A 23,045-nucleotide genomic window follows, 5' to 3' on the forward strand; every position below is an offset into this window, starting at 1 on the left:
TCTCCTCTCCCCCTCTCCTTCCCTCTTTTTCTCTCTTTCTCTCTCCCTCTCTATTTCTCTCCCTCTTTTTCTTTCCCTCTTTTTATCTCTCCTCTCTATCTCTCTCCTTCTCTTTCTCCCTCCCTCCCTGTCTTTCTCCCTCTCCCTCACTGTTTCCTTGCCTAGAAATGAAATCTTTTCTGTAGCCCTGGCTGCCTTAGAACTTGCTGTGTAAACTGGGTTGGCCTCAGACTTGTAGGCTATCCTGTTTCTGCCTCAGAGCTACTGGAATTATAGGCATGTGCCATACTTAGCTTGTTTTGTTCTTTTTTCCTCTTTAGACAGAGTCTTATTATGCACAAGCCTTGTCCTGTGACAATCCTCATGCCCCATTCTCCCAAGCACCTTCATATGTTTTCACTCCATCCAGATAAGTTCTTAATAAGCGGTTTTGGCTCAAGCAAGCATGCTAGAGGGTCAGTAGTTTCAGTTGCCAACGTGAGTTCTGTTCTTTCTTTATCCTAGTGGCTCACCAGCGTCTTCCCATTTTTCTTCACCAGTAGGTTCTGTTTCTTTAGTTGTGATTCTGTTGTTGAGTTATTGATTGCATTAAGTTTGTACTAATCTGCACAAAACAACACTATTGGCTGGTCACTGTACCAGCAGGGTGGCAAGAGGTGAATGACTGTCACATCTGATTTTATACTATAGAGCCTATTTTTATTTAGCAAATATGACATTACCCTTATTACTAAAAAAATAAATAAAGTTTTATTCAACCAATATTTGAGCCAGTTTCATTTATTAAATTCTGTCATTGTGATCTTTATAATTGACATTTTCCCATAAAATAGTTGTAGTTACCTTTAAGTGTTCTAAATATTTATTTTCTACAAAAATATTGAATTAACAATTTGCATTTAGTTTATGTCAGTAACTTTCTCCATTGCCTAAAATTTTGGTAAGGGACATAGTAAGTAGGAGAAAGTTCCTGTGGCGCAGCAGGTTCCATCTAGTTTGGAAGATCCGCTCACCTCAGCTGCAGCATGAAGGAGAAGCTGGGTTCAGAGGGATGCATCTTCATCTCCAGGAACACACTATGACTCCTTAGGAGACCTCCATAGGAGGCATGGCTCAGCCAACATCACATTCCTTCTTCTTGCAAATTTGGAGACACTCCCCTGCAGCCTATTTTGATGTCTGGCATATGTTTCCTTCTGCTTGAATAGCAAAGTTATGCCAGAGTAAAATAGGCCAGCATCACCCTTGGTTTGTGGACCACTGAGGCAGTTTGTAAATGGGTCTTCATTTTGCACTGTGATAAACTTAAATTAGATCTCAAGCCACTACTTTGTCTTCAGGCTGTCCCAGGGATTGTACCTCATCCTCAAGGAGGAAAAAAGCTAACTTCCTTCCTGAGCTCTTCACTACCCTAGAGGATCTGATGTGAGTGAGGATGCTAACTCTCCTGGCTTCACCACCTCTCCCTGACATTATCGCTGCCTTAGCACCTTTGTACCTACAAGCCCAGATTCACTCTCCTCTCAACTCACCTCACTGAATATTTTTCCACTATCTTGTACTCTCTTGCTAGTTGAGAAGCATCTGAACATCCACTGTCCTTCCTGCCTACCACACCATCTTCCTGCTGGCCCAGTGACTAACTTATTCACCAAGCTTAGGTAGCAGATGTAGGATTGTATGAGAGTTTATATATGTTGTATGAGAATACATATGTGTGAGTGTGTGTACTTTGTGTGCATGTGTGTGTTTATGGTGTATATATGTGTGGTATATGAGAGTATATGATCTGCATGTTTTATGCATGTGATATGTGTATGAATGAGCATGTGCATGTTGTGTGTGTATGTGTGAGTGAGCATGTGTGTGTGATATATGAGAGTATATTGTGTGTATGTATATGTGGTATGTATGTGATGTGTGTGGATGTGTGTGTAGTGTATAAAAGAATGGGTGATTTTTTGAGTATGTATGGTTTGTGAGTGGTCTATTGTGTGTGAATGTGTGGAGTATTTATCTATACAGTATGTTTTTAAGTATTGTGTTATGTGGATATATGTATATGATATATGTATATATGTGTACATTTGTGTGTATGTATATGGTGTATGTTTAGTATGTGTTGTGTGAATGTGGCTTTTGTGTGATATGGTGTGTATTATGTAAGTATGCTCTGTGTGTATATGTTGTGTATTTCTGTGTATGTTGTGAATGCATGCATATGTGTGGTATACATGCTAAAAGTACAGTAGGGGTTGTACATAATGCTCCAGGATGACATCATAGTGAATACATTTTTTTTTTTGGTTCAAAGCTTGATGTATATAGTAGATGACAAATTTGAGGGCCACCAGGCTTGTGGTGACAGTTACTGTTTATGCCTGTCTTCAGTACCCACTCTAACTATCACCTGCTTGCCCTCCAACCACACATAATATTCAGAGTGGCTTCCCACCGATAGCTCCTAAGATTGTCTACATGCCATTGACAACATGGAAACCTTATGTTGTCTTTATGCCCTGCACAGTGTCTTCCTCAGGCCTTGCTTCAGAAGGAACAGCTTTTGTTCTCTGAGTTAGTTGAAGCTTAAATTTTCTTCTAGAATATGTATTGTTTAGCCAGGCCAAGATGGTATAACAAACTTTTTTTAAAAAATCATTAGAATATTATACTTCTGGTTCTGTTGAGGACATCTCATCCTTTAGGCAGAAATGATGTAGTTAGTGAAGGCTCTAGCATCATCTACAAATTATAGTAAAGAGGAATTTCAACTGATAAAACTAGAAAAATCTTGATAAATGAATTAAATCAATTTTAATTTTTTTTTTTACTAAATAGCAAACCTGGAAGTCAGATTTTGCCATAGCCAAACTCAGTGTACCAGGGTGAGTTGCGTCTGGAGGTTTCTCCTCTTATTACCTTCGTATGAGGCCTGCAGATATGAGGAATTTGACTTAATTAAGCAGATAAAAGTCTTCAGCACTGCCTCGGCTTAGCTTTTAAGTCAAACACAAGCTTTGGATACATCTGTCACAAATTCTTGAGCACCTAGTCTATGCAAGGTCTCTTACTGAGCCTGGTGAGCACAATGCTCCTGCCTTTAAGGTGCTTGAACAGAAGTTTAACAAGACCTGTAGTTCCAAATATAAACCTGCATTTCTAGACGAAGAATTTAATAATTGAACTGTGGTCATTGCTAGCAGAATATGCTTCTATAAAACAGTTCAGGAGTCAAACTCAGTTTGCCTTCATTACAGGTCAAAAGTTTATGAAAGGTTTATATCTGGATATGGCTACTACAGAGACTAGAACACCACATTCTTTACAAGTGGGAATGTACTTAGATGGCGTTCAGACAAAATATGAAAAAGAAATAATTTTCATCTTAGCAAAACACTCTGATCATTGTGTATTTAATGAGGTTTCCACTTAAGAACAACAATCATCAGTCTCTAAAATGCTTCCTACTTCTCCAGACAGAAGACAGGCTAGCATAGGACATTCATCTTCACTAGTCTTTGGAAATAACCAAAGTAATTGACTAGCTCGGTCTTCTTTGATGGCCTGGTGACCACTAACTGTGACTATTTGCATAATAGTCAACTCTTCACTTCTGTAGTGATAACTGTATCTGATTAAAATTAAGACTGTTTTAGTTCTCTTGACTTTTCCAGAAGTTGCAAAAATTGAGATTTGCTGTTCTGCTTTAACCAAACAAATGCACACATGGGGATAACAATATGCTGACTTTATGCAGATTTTACAGCACGGATCTGAATAAAATGCCCACTAATAGACCCTTGAGGAGTAATAAACACACATGAATTTTCCTTAGTCGCACTTTAAAGTGATTTTAACATACTACTAGACCTTAACAATAATATTTAATTGACAAGATTATGCATTTGTATGGATTGAAAAGGTGGTAGATATCTAATTCCAAATGAATCATAAATTTTACTTTTGCATAACATGTTTTATTAATTTCTTTATGGCCAGGATATTCTATCTCCCTCCTGGTGAGAGTTTCTTAAAACATAGTAAGGAAACTTAAGCACATTTAATTAACATTTATCATCTTTTTTAGAAAATTATCTGACTTATGTCCTCATAAATATCCTTTTTTTTCCTTTTTTTATGGAAAGATCATGGAGCAATACCTAATGGAATTTTTTGGCCATAATTTGATTTTCTCCTTAAGCAAATTCTTTCTTGCTAGGTTGATGTTATTTCAGAGCAATCTGACAGACAGGAGGACTTATATTAGGGTATAGTGAAGACTAACTAAATAGTACTTTATAATGAAGTGAGGTCACAGACATTTTATATCTCTAGTGCCTAGCTACCAACCATGCAGTGATAGAGACACAATACATGTTTTTGAAGAATTGAATTAAGATAGGCACTGCCTCCTTCCTCAGGAAGTACTGTGCCTCCCAAGAGTAACTGAGGTGGCTGTGTGTCAAGCTCTTCATTTCATGGAGTAAGGAATGAGGGACAAGTAATAGAAAGTAAGTCAGTTTCAAATCCATGTTCTTTGATTTGAAAAGTTCCATACTTAGAACATATATAGGCAAATTAGAATTAAAGTAATAATCTTTGTTATTGGGATCTGGTAGATTAATATCAGCCCACTTAAAATGCTACTGGGGCTAGAGTACACTGTGTGTAGAGAGAATGAAGAAGTGTTAAGAAGGACAAGTGTCTCCATCAGGACTGACTTTCTCTTTGGGGTATATCTAGAGAAGTGGTGTAGGGCTTGTGCCCACTGACCGACAGCTGCTATGCTCTTCCTTTCAAAGACTCCTTCTCTGCTGAATAATCAAGGAAGAAAGCAACGAGAGCTGGACTGGGAGGGGGGTTGGATGACTGCCTTAAGGACAATTGAGCAAATTGATTTGATTTTGTCTACTTCATTCACTCGTGGTAATGGTGTGGGGACAACAAAAAGCTGAGGACAAGCTGTGTCTCTTATTTCTTCTGTAAATATTTCAAATGTTTCACTATGTAACGGTCTGATTAGTAAAGAGAAATAAGTGTTGAAGCTGCTCTCTGAGATTAACTTCTTGTTGTCGTGTATGTAATGTATAGAATAGTATGCTGCTTAGCTTGTCATCTTGACAACAGCTAGAGATATCTTGAGAGAGGGAAAGCCCGTGAAGAACTGCTTCCATCAGATTGCTGTGTAGGTAAGTCTGTGAGGGCACTTTCTTGATTAATGATTGATGGAGGAGGACACAGCTCACTGTGGTCATGGATGGTATTAGAAAGCAGGCTGAATAAGCTACAAGAGTCAAGTCAGTATGCAGCATCCTCCCATGATCTCTGCCTCAGTTCCTACCTCCAGGTTCCTACTTGAGTTCTTGTCCTGCCATCCCTCACTGAGGGACTGTGCTTAGGATGAGTAAGCCAAAGAAGCCCATTCCTCTAGGTTCTTTCTGTCACAGTCCTTACCACAGCAACAGAAAGCAAATAGGGACAAATAGTATCCATGCAATATAAAGTTAGCTCTTTGTTAATTTGACTGCCGAAGTAGATGACTGAAGTAAAACAGTTGAGTTTTGTAAAGGAAGCTTTTAAGCTATAATATATTTAATTGGTTTTACCTTTGAGGGGAAACTTCTTGGATAATTAGTAAGAATTTGAAAAATTATGGGGGACATGGAATTATATAAAAAATTTCATAATTATAAATTTCTATATTATATGTTTTAAATTATAAAAAGCAAAGAACAATGACCACAAACTATCTTGTCTATTATCCTACTGGCACCCAAGAAAGCTGAGAAGGGGAGGGTAAAAGAGAGAGAGAATAGATGAAAAGCGAGGAAAAGGAGCTAGGGCCAGAAGGAATGGGAGGATAAAATACCACCCTGTTCCCAACAACAAACAGGAAACAAACATCCTTTTGTTAATGTACTGCAGTGTCTACCCAGTGTATATTCATTGACTCTTGGTGAGATTTTGTGTACAAATTCTCTAGGAGATGTGTATTCCAAACCTGTTCCTGCCAGGATTTCCCTTTGATTACTTTTTAACCGCAGTCAGCTAGATATTTGCTAGATATGGCAAGCAAATGCAAACAAGGTTATCTCAAGATGTGCTTTGACATTTTCCTACCCTTTGCAGGTGTAAGCACAACGTTACCACAATGTGGAAATTCCTGGTCTTGTTCTGAGCCACTGGTCAGTCATTATACAATGTTCATTATGTTCTTATCCCTTTGTTGAGAGTAATAGGGCAGATTAAAATATAAATGGCACTGGCCACTCAGGGGCTTTGCATGTACCTAGAAAGACATGGCAAGTGAACTGAAGAGCTTAGTAGACGAGGGCTGTGCCCAACCAAGAGGACTCTGAGTGGACTTCCTAAGAAAGGACAGAGCAGAGTCTACTTAGCAGAATATTTGCCACTAAAACAGTTTCTATTGACGGAAGAATATACACTACCAAATGAGACCTTTTCCTTCATAATCCCTCAAAATTAATTGCTCAAGTATTAGAGTTTGATATGTACTGTTTGGCACAGAGGAAACTCTTATCTGCCCTTTAAAGCTCTTCATATAAGTTTTTTGGGCCTTTTATTCATTCTCCTAGATGTTGCAGTTTTTACCATGGTAATAAAACATTATACAGGTGACTCAGCTATCCTCAGCCATGACAAGTGTGGCAATTAGGGAAACTGATCCCTCTCCACTGTCTGTTTATGTGATAATTCTGCCTCTGTTTCTCTGTCTCTGTCTCAGTCTCTGTTGTCCTCCCCGCCATGCCTGCCCCATCCTCCTCTTTCTTTTTCATGATGTACACATTGGAGATTTTCTTTCCAACATTTCAAAGGACTTTCTCCCATTAAAACATACCAGGAATTATTTTCTAGAAATAAATTATTTTTTTTTTAAAAAAAAACCTGATTTGCCCAGCCTTTAATTCAAGCACAGACACTAATATGTACATGATTTTTCAATACAAATACTTATTGCATATCACTAAAAAAAGTGGAACCATCTTCATGAAAGAGAAAATGAGGCCCCCTGAGTGTCACTCTGTTTGCATATTAGCACACAGCCAGGTCTCTGCCAAGTTGCTCTGACTGACTGCTACAGATGCTCTTTCTCAAGTATTCTGAATCAGATCTTTAGTGCAAGTCTTCAGGGACAAACAATAGCACCTGTCCCTCACAAGCTATCAGGCGAGACTTAGCCCATTCATGTATCTTTAATGAAGCTGGGGGCAGATGGCAAGAAATGGCATCGTCAACAACTTAGCACAGGGAAAACAAAGGCATGAGTCTTGACACAGCAATGCTATTTCATGAATTTGGAAGGGAGCGGACCCAAGTGTTTCACACGCATCTGCTGCTGTCTTCCTTCCTGAATGATTCGTGTAACACCCTACCAATTAAAATTTCTAGGCATACAGCCTGTATGATGGAAAAATGTGTTTTCTCTTTCTCTAAAAAGGGAAACGTGTCGGTCAGGGGTTGCAGAAGTGTAGGACAGGAACACAGTTGTGCTTGAGAGTTGTTTGTTACTTCCAGCATGCACTAAGCTTGACCTGAGATGAGATCCTTCTTTCTCATTAACTTTCTTAGATACCCTCCCAATTAGTGCTTTTTTCCAAAGCAGTAAAAATGATGACATTTTCATGCTGAGATTTATTTGTCCACATCAAGCTTTATTCTCTGCATCCATAAAGTCATTTCTTTCTCTTTATCTATAGAATAATTAAAGAATATCTCAATATGTACAAAGAAAGTTACAATTTCAAGAAAAGAAGAGGCTATATAAAATCTTGATGTGTCCACATGACAAGGCATGTGGAGACTGGTTACTCTCTGATTGAATGTGGGGAATTTGATTGCTTTTAGTTTTTAGTAAAATACTTTGGGAATCTGCCTTCTTCCATGTGACTACCCTTCCTAGCATGCCACCAAATGGGTGAGTGGGACAGAAGTCAGGATCACATTTTTCAGAACAAATAGAACTTTTATGTGTTTGTATAATGCTTCATCTGCCCTAGTCACTGGCAACCGGAGCAGAACCTTAGTTCACAGCCTGTAAGAGAAGAAAGTACTTTGTCCGCTCTGTGATTCTTGTGTAGCCACTAAGTCGTCTTTCCCAATCTTTAATGCTTGCTTTCCCTTTCATTCCTATGTTCATCCAACAGTCTGTTAGTGAGCACAGGGAAAGCTTGCTGATGAGAAGACTGTAGAAGGTGATAGAAATATCAATGGGCTTAATTAACCTTGCTAATTTTAAAGAATATTTTCAACACACAGGGCAGCTCTTAAGTTGTGGGGATATGAATGGCAGTCCCTTTGTGCTATTATGGTGTAAATTCTAGCATCTTCCCATTGAAGGACACTGGATAAAGACTGCTTATGGTTTCACTGTATCGTTTACTACCACTGAGTGGAAATCTACAACTTTGCCTCAAAGAACTGCATTCCTTATGCCATTTAGATCTGATTTGTAAAACCTGACTTCATGCTTAATATAGCATGACAATTTGTAGTAGAAGCTTTAGCCCTGACAAGTACAAACTTTGATCTTGATCTGACCTTGGATTCTGGACATGCTACATTTTTATTTGATGAAGTTATTTTAGCAAGTTAATTTAGTGTCATCCAGCTTTGGCTTTCTCACTGAATGAGTAAGAATAAAATTGAGTGCCCTATGGGCTTGTCAGGATTAAATGAGAGAGCGTAAACACATCACCTTTTCAATGAGAGGTGTAAAGGAAACAATGGAAGATATTGGCCATCATCACCACTTCTTTAACTAAAGCTCAAAAAGGAAATGTTCTGTCTGCACTCAGCCTACATTCTAACCAGTGGCTGCCTATCCTGGCTTTAATCGGGCACTTTGCTTCACACATCGTTACTTTATTCATAATAAATGAAGGACAACGTGCTGTGGATCTAGCTTGGTAGTAGAGCTCTTGCTCATATGTACAAAGGGGATTTGATCCCCATCACTTGAAATAAGACGTTAAAGGCAATTTTATTGCTTGGAGCTAAATGATTATAAGCTAATGAATGTGTTGTAATCAGTGGTTGGAATTAGTGACAGTACATATCAAGAGTAATAAGTTCTGGGTAACAACGAGAGAAAATTTTATTTCAAATTTGACAGTGCTCCCATTATCCAAACTCTAGAACTGTCTCCAAGAATCTGGTCCTGACACGCAGAATTACTATCAGCTGGAGACCTCCAGCTCCCTCGGCTAAAACTGATCTCTCTTTTTACTACTACTGAAATCACCATGTAATAACAAACAACTGTGTAGAGTCATTGGCCGCTCTGGACTCTAGGCCCAGCTGTCAGAGGCAGTGTAACCCTAGCCTTGTATCTTATATGATCTCTGTTAATCTGTTTCCTTGTGTGTACAATTTAAGAATTGGACTAAAGTAGGGAGTCTCAAGGAATGGTCCCTGGCCAACAGTAGCAGCATTTCTTGGGAGTTTCTCAGAAATGTCCATGTTCCAGCTTCACCTCCAGTACAGATTCCAAATTCATGAGGGTAGGGCAGAACCTTGTCCGTTTTAAAGAACATTTGTTTGTGTGGACACACATCAAAGCATCACCACTCTCCCTGAAATGTTGGTTTAAATATTTGGATCATTGGACTTCACCTCAGAGCATCTGACTCAGAAGATATGGTATGGACCTGAAGAATTTGCTCTGTGAAAATGCTACTGATGCTATTGGCCAGACCTATGTCTTGACACTTGCTGCTGATGCTGTTGGCCAGACCTACATTTTGACAATCGCCAGCCTAGATCTCTGAGCTCCAGTCCTGGCTCTATTAGCACTGCTGCTCTCACACTGTCTCTATCCTGACCTCTTGACTGAAACCGCCTCCTGCATAGTAGTTATCAGTGAGGGTTTTGGTTTTCTAATCTTAACTTGTAAAATATGACAGAAAGGAATGACCCCAAACGTGTACTGCAGATGTTAATACAAAGCACTTACAATTGTGTTATTTAGCATCCAAAAACAACCCCAGGGACTGGAGAGTTGGCTCAGTGGATAAAGCATCTGATATGCAAATATGAGAATCTGAAATAAAATTCTCAGAACTCATGTAAAGCCAGGTGTAGTAGCATACATCTGTTATTCAGTACTCCTAGGAGAAGAAGCGAGGCAGAGACAGGAGCATCTCTGTGGCTTGCAGGCCAGCAAGGCTGGCCTTTACAGTGATCAACAGCAAAGACAGACTTAAACAAGGTAAACATTGAAGACCAACCAGTACCTAAGGTTGTCCTCTGACCTCTACAAGTGCACTCCACAGACATATATGTGTTCACACCCATGAACACACACATTCACACTACACACACCATATACATAATAAAGAAATAGAAAACAGGCACAGCCATTTTACTTAGACCTAACAGCAAGCCAGCTGAGAGAGAGTAATTTCAGATGGACAACCACACTCAACTGCTCCCTGTGTTATTTGCTTACCTGATGAAAAATTAAGTTTGTTTTAATTCTAAGATACTAATTAACAAGGGACACTAGAAGCCATCATGCCTCATCTCCAGACTGTCCTTGCAATTAATCCCACTTCTCCCCTTTCATGTTTTTCTAGAACTTGGTGCTGGGTTACACAGGAATAGCTTATCTTTGCTACCTTGAGGGTTCTTCTTTCTTCCATCCTTTTTCCCCACCTTTCTGATCCCCCAAAACTAGATAAAGGGGAGAAGGAAAAAGGATAAAGAATAAAGAGATTCCTGAATAAAGCTAAGGGTCAGGAAATGGGGTGATATTATCCTTAGACTACTTTCTGCTCATTAAGGGTGTTGAATTCCTTGGGGCAAGTTTTATCTTAGCCATCAGTTTATCTAATTTCTTGTTGTTGTTTCTTCTTGGTACATGACTTAACACACCATGTCCAACAACAGGCCAACCACCAACTGACAACAACCCACCAAGCCCCTTGGGTCCCTTGCATGTATATACCCTCTGAAAAATAATTTCAAGTATCACCCAATATCAGAAACTATCTACAGCTGGCAAAATCATGCTTCTGCTAAAGCACAAGACAAATCATAGACAGCTGCTGTGGACAATCTGAAGCAGCCCCATATCCCATGCCTGAAATTAAAAAAATAAAATAAAATAAAGTATTTTTATATTTCTGTGGTTTTTAAAGAAACCAAAATTTCAAAATTGTCACTACACACAGGTGAAGCACAATGTCTGCTAAATGCATCACAAGCATCTACTGTCTCAGCTGAACGATCCAGTTAGTTCATGTTTTTTTCTTGAAGTAGAGCTATGGATAAGATCTACTGTCTTCTACTTAGCCATAATTTGATATTTTTCTGTTACCAAACATACAGAAAACAAAAAACAAAAACAAAACAAAGAGCTAATGTTGACTACAATATAATACAACTGTTAAATTAGAGCATGTGGTCAGGCTTGGTCTTGGTTCTCCCATCCTCACAGTGACTGCATGATGCCTAGTCAGTGTTTTCAAGTGTTGACAGGCAGGGTCAGAATCAGGAGAGTTAAGTTTTTGAAGAGCACACGGCTCAGGAAGTGCAGGCAACAGAGACTTGGACTTGGACTTGTTCACTAACAGAGACTCTGTCACTTCTCAGTAAATACATGAAAGGAATTACTACAGTCATACTATGTTCTTTTAAAAGTGTTTTTGTTAATTCTTCCAATACAGAGAGTTTTTATCCTGTTCACACTTGCTCTCTTCTATCCCTGCCTCTCTACATTCTCTTCATGTCTTCTTTTCCTTTTTAAAAAGATAATTAATTTACCTTTATTTTATCTATATGAACATTTTGCCTGAATATATATGTATGTGTACTGCATGCATGCCTGGTGCCCATTAAGGCTAGAAGAGGGCATCAGGTCCCCCTGGAACTGTAGAAACAGATCATTGTTGTAAGCCATAATGTGGGTGCTAGGAACTAACTTGTGTTCTCCACAAGAGCATCGAGTGTTCTTAGCTGCTGAGCCATCTCTCCAGCCTCCATCCATTCCATCACTTTTTAAAGACTCATCTAATACAGTTTTAATGCCCATATTCTCCTGACTGTGGGACCATCAAGCAGAGTATGGTCAATTTCCAGACGGTGGTCACATTCTTAAAAAAATCTGTACCTCAGAAGCCATCAGCTGTCCATAGCTCCTTAGTTAGAGGTGGAGGCTCATGAACTCCCTCCCCTTCCATGCTAGAATGTTAACTGGCTTCATCTTATGCAGCAGTTGTGAGTTCATGAGTACAGTGATCCTGTCACATCCTGAAGATACTGTTTTTTCCCATCCTCTCTTGACCTCTACATCTTAGAATCTTCCTGCTGTCTCTTCTGTGATGGTTCCTGAGCTTACTGAGGCAGGATGATGTAGACATCCTATTTATGGCTCTCTGTCAACACTGTCTTCACAATGCTCACTTTTTGGTAATCATAGAATCACAAAGTTGGAATGGCTCCATATGTTTTATATATGTATGTTCACACACACACACACACACAAAGAGAGAGAGAGAGAGAGAGAGGGAGGGGGGAAAGAGAGAGAGAGGGAGGGAGGGAGGGGGGGAGGGGGGGAGGGAGAGAGAGAGAGAGAGAGAGAGAGAGAGAGAGAGAGAGAGAGAGAGAGAGAGAGAATAAACAACATGTAGATTCCTCACTCTTCTGTTGCCTCCTCTTTAAGGTAAGGCATTTATATGGTGCTCTAGGCTCATGCTAGGATCACATTTCTGTAGGGTCATGAAAGTTGTCCTTTGAGGAACAGTGGTCACTCATAAAGACATTGTGTTTTGTTTTCTGGTATGGAACTTGCCACTTTCATGTTGAACATCTCACATTTAGACAGGGTCACAGCAAACTGGGGTCGAACAGCAAACCTGGTACTTTTTCCCCAGGCTAAAGGTGAGGAGGCACAGCACTAGAGGCTCAGCTCCAGTATACCCAGGCAAGTTTGTTCTCCCATGTACAAAGCTTGGGCTTACCTCAGCTAAAATAGAAGAAATAGCTGTTCAAAGCTAGTTTCTTTCACGCCCCACTGGCAAGGTAGTAATTGCACAAAGACCTTTTTATTATAAGTTGATTTTCCTGAGAAATGAATTCAGAAAAATACTGTAAAGTGTTTATTTTTTGCTTGCCCTTTATTAACCCACATCTTAGGGCATTCCCCCGAGAAAGACTGTTGGCAAATGAAACCTCTCAGACCCACACAGAAGCGTTTGCACAATGTCCATGGCTGTGAAGGGCCAGGGCCAGGAGAAAGTAAGCTGGTGCCGTTTAGACGGGGCATCAGCTCGTGTATGGAATTATGTCTACAGAAGAGATTTAGGAATTTAGACAGAGGAAGCATTTGGAGTTTGTAAAGTTGCTGGAAAACATTTATATTTTAATGTTTAGTTAAGTGTATAGTATTGTTATTTTGTGCCACCAAAAGTCACAGATCTGTCTAAACCAGAAGACTGTGCCTTCTGACACATCTCTGTTCTAATCTATAAATGAGGAAAGTCCCATAGCTCAGCCCATTTCCATGTCTTAAAAGCCAGGACAAAGCCTCCCTGACTGCTAATGCTGGAACCAGGGCAGCTTGCTAGAGTAAAGAAGGGAGGTAGGAAATTAAAATGTGATCTTCAGGAGCATGATTCTGTCATAGCTCTGATTTCCTTTATATGGAGTACAAATACTGATGTAGAGTGAATATTTTTCTCTTTTGCATTTTTGTGGTCTTTGATACATTTATTGAGGTCAAATGAAATCTGATATAGTAGGATTTATTATGAGTTGCTCAGTGGATACAACTCCATAATTACTGAGCTACATGGCAGTGCATAAAGCTGACAAGCAATTTATATGTTACATCGAGGTGTGTATGGCAAAGGATATTAGTTTAATTGGGCGCCAAGATATAGTAGCCTTAAATCTGAAGCGCTATGTGTTTAATATAATGCAGCGAGGCTTCAGAAGAAGCTCCTCCATGAGGGAGACACACAGCTTCTGGAATATATAACAATTAGACATTACTTTCTGGCCAACGATACTAAATACTGTTTTCACAATGAAGCTTAGAATGCTGTGCAGGGGAAAGGGCAGAACCTCTCACCCACAGGGTGAGAGAAAAGCAAAGCATTTAGTTTTCTTGTTCTTTCTTTCAAGAAAGAAGGCAAGAAAAACAAGTCAAGAGAGAAGAAGGTCACTGACCACGTTGAGGTGAAAGCAGGGATGTGGTCAGGCTCTGGTGAGACCGTGGCACGCCGTGCTCACGGCATCTAAGGAGGCTAGTTAGGTGGAGTTTACCTGAGTATTCTCACTGGAAAGCGAGTTGAGGTGGGCGGCCGTGTGGGCACCAGAGCAGCTCCAACAGTGGAAGACAAATGTTTCTTGGTAACATCTGCTCCCTGTCTGATCACAGGCTCTCTTCTGTTTAGCAGGTTCAGGGGCACATGCCTCCGCTCATGATCCCAATTTTTCCACATGACCAGCGGACCTTGGCAGCAGCTGCTGCCGCCCAACAGGGATTCCTCTTCCCCCCTGGAATAACATACAAGCCAGGTAAGTGGAGAGCCGCGGTACAGTTTTGGAAATGCTCGGGCCCACATGTTTTTCCTAGTAGTCACAATAAACACAGACACAGACAAGGGAGCTATGGATAAAAACACCGTAAAAGCCTATTTCAAAGTAAAACCAGACCTGGGGCCATTGTCATAACTAACGGGTCTCTAGAACTTTTAATTCTCTCTTCTCTCATTAGAGTTTGTTTCGAACTCACATCTGAAGTCCTACCTTGCGCTTTTGCACTGGGAAACTGTTCACATACAGTAGAAAATGGTGCTGTTGGATTGTGTTGGCTTTTGTTTTCAGAGTTTTGTTTTGGAAATTTTCTTTTGGGAAAAAGTTAAAACTGCTGATTTAATTATTTCACCAGTAATTGGTGAAGTTCTATTTTATTTTGGTCTAAATAATGAATACATATTTTTCATTCATCCTTGAACTAAAAAAAAAAAAAAAAAAAAAAGCAGGTCATATAACCTTGTAGTGAAATGTGCTTTGAGATGGTTTAGCAAATGTTATGATTTTTCTTTTTTCCTCTGAGTTTACTGGACTCCTGGGGAATTCAATTAGGGGCATAATGGTTTGAAGCTCTTTCAGAGCCTCCTTGTAAACATGGCTTTAAATGTTTAAAGATAGGTTGCCAAAGGAATCCAATGTAAGAAAATAGCCAAGTACACAGAAGCCAACCTCGATTTCATTTGTGTGTTCTTTGTAAGTGACCCCAGCTCAGAGGTAGTGACCTTGTTCTGCTCATTAATGATTCCTGTGTCAAGTTCTTTTTAACATATTAGCCTGATTATATGAACCACCTAGTCAGGGTACAGCCAATCTGAGGGCAGCAGTTTCTTTGTATATGTGCCTTAGAACATGAACAAAGGCATTTTAATATGCTTAAGCCACGGATATAAACCACCTCACTGAGATTCTAAGGAAACTGATAAAAGAGCCCAGAAGCAAACTTAGAGTTGTAACTGCTTCTGACCATAGATGCCTCTCTGTGTTTGGTAGGGAACTCAATTTCCTGTGAGAGAAGGAATCTGGGGGAGACTCAGATGATCTAAGGGATACTGGTTCTAAGGATGGGTCCCTCTAAGGCCTGATTAAAAAGTCTTCAGACACAAATAAGTCAAGGGTGTGCATTCTGGTTTTAAAAAAGAAAGAAAGTACTCTGAAATTGCAAGTAGTGGGTATCATAATGACATTGAAAAGTTCTGGCTTTTAAAACATTTTATATCATTTTTTCTTCATTGGTAAATCTATGCAAATAGTCTAAAATCTGAGGTAGTACTGGTTTCCACATTTTAGACTACGGGTCCTGGATTTGTATTCCTGTGAGGTTTCTGGAAGTCACCCCTCTCTATAGAGTTGGTCGCTGAGATCAGTGTAAGAGAACATGTGCTCATCAGTGTCCTCACTCTGACCTCGTTCTTTATGGAAGCTCCACTTTGAACATTGATTTAAACTAAGCTAACTGTTTCATCTTGGTTCTGAGCTGACACCAGCATTCAGTAATATTCCTCATTCATCTGACCCAGTCTTGGGAACCTTTCAGTAAACTATACACAGATGTTATCTGTTGGTTTAGTATTCTTACCACTAAGACTCTCCCCAGCTCAATGTCACACATGGTCCTTGTTTTTTGCTACTGTAGTTTTCTTATCATTATGTTGCTTAATTTTATTACAGCAATGACGTCATTCCTCATGGGAGTAGATATTGTTATGTGTTCAGTGAATTAAAGTTGTTTCTCTCCCAAAGGTATTGATGAGATTGTACCATGTAGGTGAGCAGGTATGGACAGGAACAACTTTGCGCAGGATCTAGTGACTTTCAGAATTGTGTCCTTGGATAGCAAAGCTGTGTTTGGTTAGGCTAGCTAAACTTGTTGAGAGCAGCTCAGTGGGGATGGATTTGTAGGAAGATTCTCAACTACAGGCAAGCTGTTCTTGCCAAGTATTTTCTATTAACCCCAAATTTATATACCAAAATAATGTAAATTTTAAATCCTTTAGTACTTTGGCTAATCTAAGCTTTATTATAGATAAAACTTATGTTGGCATGGATTAAAAGTATACACATTTAAGCTATGAATAGAGAACTTTTAGATTTATGCAACTAAACAGTGCAGCCTTTTATCATCACAGGAGTTGGGGGAACAGTATTGGACTGAGTCCATACAAGCAAACACTTTGCTCCAAACTAAATCATGGTCACTTCACTTGAAATGTACATGAGCAACTACTATATTTGAAGGGAGATACACTGGCCTGAAATGGCACACTTTTATACCTGGGCCCCCTAAGTGAGAAGAGAAACATGTACCTCTCTGGTCTTTACAAAATAGAACATAAAATCCTTTTTTTTTTTTTTGCTTCCTTCCATTTTTTCAAGAACAGCCATATTTTGGTGTTTGTGGGCCGAGTAAACTAATTTAACTAGTTGAACAACTGTCCTGACTGCCAGAAGGAAGGACCATTGTTGGGTGGCACTCACTGCTTGTTGAAGTTGGCTATTTTGGAACCTAAGTTAGAGTAGTGTCGCAAACATATTCAGGGCTCTGAGTCATCATTGTCCTCCAGGTGATCTGACCTGTATCTCTGAAAGTCGGAGCATGCCAGCTATGGTGCACACCACAGGAGCTCTCCCACTCTAAGTAGCTGAGAAGGCACACTGCCAGGATACAGTGCAGGACTGCAGGCAGCATCTATTAGACGAGCTTCTCTAGAAGTAGCTTTACTAACTTCTGATCCCTCCATCTTTATTCTTCTATTAGTCCTATCATTAAAGACATCTTTCTAGATATGGATCCACTGGGACCCTGAACATAAGCCCCAGATATTAGCTGTCCTGCTGGCTCACATTGTGAGACTGAGATACAGTGTTCAGGGAGGCAGTAAACACACTTGCTCTTGGATGCTTGAAATCAAAGCAGGAAGCCTCTTCCACAGTTACCAGTGTGTACATCAGAACAAGGCTGGCTTGCCTGAAAAACAAAATCATATCTATTTTCCTTTGCATTAGGCAGTTGAGCACTGTCACATATAGTTGAGAAGTTAAAAACCATCATGTATGACCAGCACCTTTGATTTTCCTCAGATATTCTAAGAGCAGGATGTGGTGCTTGTACCTGGACCTACGGATACTCCTTATTCCATGCAAGTACCTAGAGCTTGCTGTACTACTGCCATGTGAGAGAAAGGCATACACAAGATATACAAATTGGATGTCTATATCTTCTGCCAGTGGGCATCCAGTTTTTCTCACACCATTTGTTGAAAGACCGCCCTCTTCCTTTTAATAGTTGTGGCACCTCCTCAAAAAACAAATCAAATGCATGTGTGAGGGATTATCCCTGAGCTGTCCATTCTACTGTGCCAGCTAGCCTCTCTCTATGTCAGTGCCACGCTGTGTTAGCAACTGTTGGGGTGTAGTAAATGTTGAGGTGCTAACCTTCTGCTTTACTCACCTTTTGGGAGATCATTGCAGTTTTGAGGGACCCTTGTAGTTCCATATGAGCCTAAGAATTGTTTTCTCCACTTTGTAAAATGGATTAACAGGGATTCACTTGAATATGTATATTTATCTGAATAGTATTGACATCTTAATAATGTTTTCTTCTTGTCAATACAGATACTTCTTTCTGTGCATTTCTGTCTTTACTTCTTATTGATTTAAAAAATATCCACTAACAAATGAAGATTGTATGTATGCAAGTTGTCCCTCACAATGTGTTTTGATCCATGGATGGATTATACACTACACAGGTAAAGAAAGCCAGCCAGTCTTCTCTACTGTTTGTAATTTTTCTTAAATGCCAAGACACTTAAAATCCTTCCTTCCTTTCTGAAACATATAACACCCCATTATCATGACCTGTAATTATCATACAGTGAAGTGTGTCGCCAGCTGTCATTTCTCCTAACTGTATCTGAGTACCTATTGATCAGACAGTCCTCATGCCTTCTCCCCTTCAAGTTTCCCTGAACCTCTGACAACTGCTATTCTACCTTCAATTTCTATCAGATCAACTGACTTTAGATTTGTACATATGAAAGGTGCAGGCCATACTTGTCCTTCTGTGCCTTGTTTTTTTTTTTTTTTCACTTAACACAATGTCAGCCAGTTTCATGCATGTCATCACAGGTGACACACTTGGTGAAATAGTGTTCCATTGTGTGTATTTTACATTTTTTCCATTTTTTAAGTTGGTGGACACTTAGGCAATTTTATGCTTTGATTATTTACTTCAACAGTGTTTTATAGTTCCAGGGTGTAACTGTTTCCATCTCTTTGGTTAGATTTATACCCAGGTGTTAAATTCTTTTAGGTGGTATTTTAAATGGACTTTCTTTATTTCCTTTTGGTTTATTTATATTTATTCCTGGCACAAATAACTAAACTGAGCTTTTGTGTCATAATCCTAATATGTATGTCTCTCTCTGTCTCTGTCTCTTTGTCTGTCTCTCTGTCTGTGTCTCTGTGTCTCTGTGTCTCTCTCTCTCTCTCTCTCTCTCTCTCTCTCTCTCTCTCTCTCTCTCTCTTTGTGTGTGTGTGTGTGTGTATAAAATAGATTTTTCCCCACTTTTCTTACCAGTTTGGATATTTTTCCATATTCTTCATATGTAGTAGTATGAGATGGAGCTTTCAAAACAGTGGTGAGTTTCTTGTTCCTGACGTTAGAGGCAAAGCTTGTAGGTTTGCCATTGATAAAGTGTTAGCTGGGATAAAGCCTTGGTTGTTCTAAGTTTTTTTTCTTGTAGTTCTAGGAGTTATAATAGAAAGATTGAATATTATTTTCTGTATAATTTTGAGATGATCATGCAGGACTCCTCACCCCCCCCACCCTTGTTCTATTATTGTTATGCATTTCACTGATTGGCTTAGATGAAACTACCTTATACTTTCTTGGATAAAGCCTACGTGTTATGACAAATACTGCTTTCAATATTCTGTTAGATGGAATTTGCTTGTTTTCTTAAAGAGATTGTATTTACATTCATAAAGGATATTGATTTTCAGTTTTCTTTTCCTATGACACTCTTATCTGTCATTAATGTATCTGAGGCCCCATAGAATAGAGGAGAAACTTCTCTCTCCTATTTTCTAGAAGAGTGTGTGAAGGGTTGGTGTATGTCTTTGCTCAGTGTTTGACAGAGTGTGGGGAATCTTTCTAGTGCAGTCATTTCTTTGTTGTGAGTTTTGATTACTAATTCAATCTCTCTGTTATGAGCCTGTTGAGATTTTCTATTTGCACTTGAGTAGTTAGGTAGTTTTTGTGTTTTCTATTTCTTATGAGTTGTGTAATTGGCTGGCATACAATACTTGCAGTTGTTAGCTGATGTTTCTTTTATTGCATACCATTTGTTTGCCAAGATAACCCCATGTGTGTGAGTAATCTCATTAATTTTTATATCAACCGTAAGATATGAGTGGAGATAAGTGGTATTCTATTTTATTAAATGAAAAGAATAAGCTGAATTTTCTAGTGTTAATTACGTTTTCTAAGGCTTCACATCTCAAAAACGACGGCATCCACATTCAGACTGAAAGTTCTCTGGATAGTTCATGCTCTTGGAACACAGTCTAAATGAGTATGATCTTAAGGAACTCTAAAGTTTTTGTTTAGAAAGTAATTTTGTATGTGAGCTTACACAAACAACATCTTAGAATGCCAGTTATTGCTGTTTTCCACACTATTTCAGAGTAGAGCTGTGTCACCAATACGGGGACACTGGTTACTTGAACCACATATCTAGAATGAAAGCATTTTCATGATGCTCCCATCAATTGCCTCTGATTTTAGTGTGAGTGCTGAGGTCCAGAAAGACGTCATACTCATCTGTGGAAAGCAGTCTGTGTCACGAACACCGAGGTTTGTTTCCTGTGTCTTCTCATGTTTAGAGATTCTGTCACAGATGAGCTGTAGTTAGATGCGAGCTTTGAGTTGATTTCTTATAGCGATGGTTCATTCATATTCACTCACTTAATTGCCATCATGACAGTGCCATGGTTTTCAGATGATTGGCCAAGGACCTAAGATGCAGCCAGCAAATAACTGAAGGGATAAATATGCCCCATGAGTCTTAGGTTTTTAAAAGGCATGTAGAATAATCTATGTGATAGTTAAATAAATACAACTAAGCCAAACATATTTTCAGCTGTAATAGTATTTGACAAATAGAAAATATTAGCAGAAGAAATGAGAATATGCTGGTCTTAGCAATGTATATTTTCTAAACAAATTGAATGTATTGTGTTAGTTTAAAACATATCATATTACCTGAAAACCTTTGCAACAATGTAGCAGCACACAGGGATAAGTCTAGACTTCCTATATCTTCTCAGAGGACGGAGAAATGGTATGTAAAAGGAACACAACCAAGTCTATATTAAAAACTTTTGAATAGTGAGAACAGTCATAGCTCATGAAAGTATGCTCCATAAGTTTGTCAACTTCTAATGATCCCACCATAATAGTTTGTGAAGTTAGGGATGTGTAAAATATTGCTCTTCTATGTTGGAGGGTGGAAAGTGCGATAGGAGACTTCATTCCCATCTTGATATAGTTACTGAAGAAGCTGAGTCTTCCTAGTTCGGGTTTTCTTTTTTACTCCGCCCAAGTCTCAAAACGACTGTTACAGTGTATTAATAGCTATAAGTAACAATCTGAAGATCTACAAATCTCCCAATCTCTTGCCTTTCTAAGGAATGAAAATAGATGGACAGAATTTTACTCGTGAGATTTTGACTGTTTTTCTGATTTTTAAATGATTCTTTTTAGAAAGTAGGACTTATATATGAAATGTACACACTAGGAATATTCTGGGAGGTGTCTGGTGTGGTCTAGGTTCCTGGAATAAGTTCTCCTCTAGTGATTAATTAAGAGAATGAAGATTTGGCCACATCTGAATGTCTCTGGAAATTTAAGAATTTATTCTCTTCCCCCATCTCTCTTTCATTTGGGATTCTTGGTGGAGAGGGGATGCCAGAGGAATGTTGCCTGTTCTGATGAATGAAGCCAGTGTCAGCCACATTTACATGGGTCTCAGTTCTGTTTTGTGTTTGCTCTGCAATGATAGCTAGACCATCAGAAGATGGGCTTATAGGATGGTCCTTGCTTCTCTGATTGGTGTTTGGGAACTGACTGCTTAGACTTGAGGTAAAAAGGGCCAGATTACAGTCATGCCTAAAGTGAACCTGTTTCAACAAGCTGCCTCTTCCTTTGTACAAATTTAAAAAGAATGGTCCTCATGCAAACATTTCACATCCAGAAACAAATTTGAAAAAAATTGCTGCAACATGTTGGCTGATTCCCTGCCAAGTCAGCCACTGCAAACTTTTCTTGATCAACTGTTACTAAAGAAAACTAGAGTGGATAGAAGGAAATGTGTAACTTTGTTATCACAAACTAGACTCACAGTGCCCTAAAATACTGCACCCTGGTACATTATTTTTTCTTCTAAGGCTAACCCTCATCCCCCTCTCCTGCCTTTTTGCTCCCCTCCCTCTTCTAACCATCCTCAGTGATATACTCCATTGCTTTAATGTATTCATTTTGACTTTTAGTACTGATACAATGATGGGTTCTGGAGAAATAGCTTTCTGAAGATCTATTCAGATATGCAGATTCAAACCCGCAGAAAGGTTAAAAATATTTTGAAAATATGCTTGTCAACAGTGGAAAGAAAGCTGTTTGTAGCCAGCAGGTGAGCTGGAGAGTACTACAGGGTGTGGTAGAGACAGTCATAAATTAGCTGGCAAGCCAGAAACCATGTAAAAAGCCGACTATTTCACGGCACAGTGGCATGACAGCTATGGAGAAGGAGTGCCCTGGGGAATTCTTTCAGAGTTTGATTTTTTAAAATATGTTTGACATGAAAAATGTTTTAGTACAAATAAAGCCACTGGTATTAAACTTCTAGGGAGGGGGTTGTGGTATGGAGTTTCATGAATAATGCATGACATTTAAAGAAAGAACAGCTTTAAAATGTTTGGGGAGGAGGTCCGTGCTGATGGGTGGAATGGTTATTTTTTCCCTCTATTTTTGAAACATCATTAATTCAGTATCATTTGTGGGTTTTTTAAAAAGCTGATAAGATATCCACCCAAAAATTACCATTTGACTTAGATCAAGATATTTTTTCTTCAGATAATTTAGTTTAAATATCAAGAAGATCAGTAGACTTATTTAAGCAGAAAGTGATAGTCATTTACTATAAAAATAATTTTGCCTAGTTATCTTTTTAGAAAGGCTCCTAGAGTAGGGCAGACGAAAATCAGCCTCATGGAAGGGGAAAAACAAGATCAGATATTTTGAACATTGCTCCATAGGAGACCGGCACAATATGGCCTTAGCAAGTGCATTGTAGCAGCACTCCGTCTGCAATCAGAAGCCAATTGTTACTGGACTGTGTACAGGCGCACACTGTGCTCAATGGTCTGATGAGGTATTATGGATACGATGCAAAGAGACCGTGCAGATCAGAAGCTAACAATTTGTTAAA

General features: G+C 39.1%; 1 protein-coding gene across 3 annotated transcripts in view; it reads left to right on the forward strand.

Moving 5' to 3' along the window:
* The window catches only part of Sox6 (SRY-box 6), a 545,917-nt gene that overhangs the window by 411,751 nt on the left and 111,121 nt on the right, over positions 1-23,045 (forward strand). For all 3 annotated transcript variants that reach the window (XM_028778215.1, XM_028778216.1, XM_028778214.1), the window contains exon 7: positions 14,421-14,541. In XM_028778215.1, the coding sequence (XP_028634048.1) occupies positions 14,421-14,541 (121 nt within the window). The remainder of the gene's footprint in view (positions 1-14,420; positions 14,542-23,045) is intronic.

Source organism: Grammomys surdaster, unplaced genomic scaffold (assembly GCF_004785775.1).
Source record: "Grammomys surdaster isolate TR1022 unplaced genomic scaffold, NIH_TR_1.0 330, whole genome shotgun sequence".
In the NCBI taxonomy this organism is placed as follows: Eukaryota; Metazoa; Chordata; class Mammalia; order Rodentia; family Muridae; genus Grammomys; species Grammomys surdaster.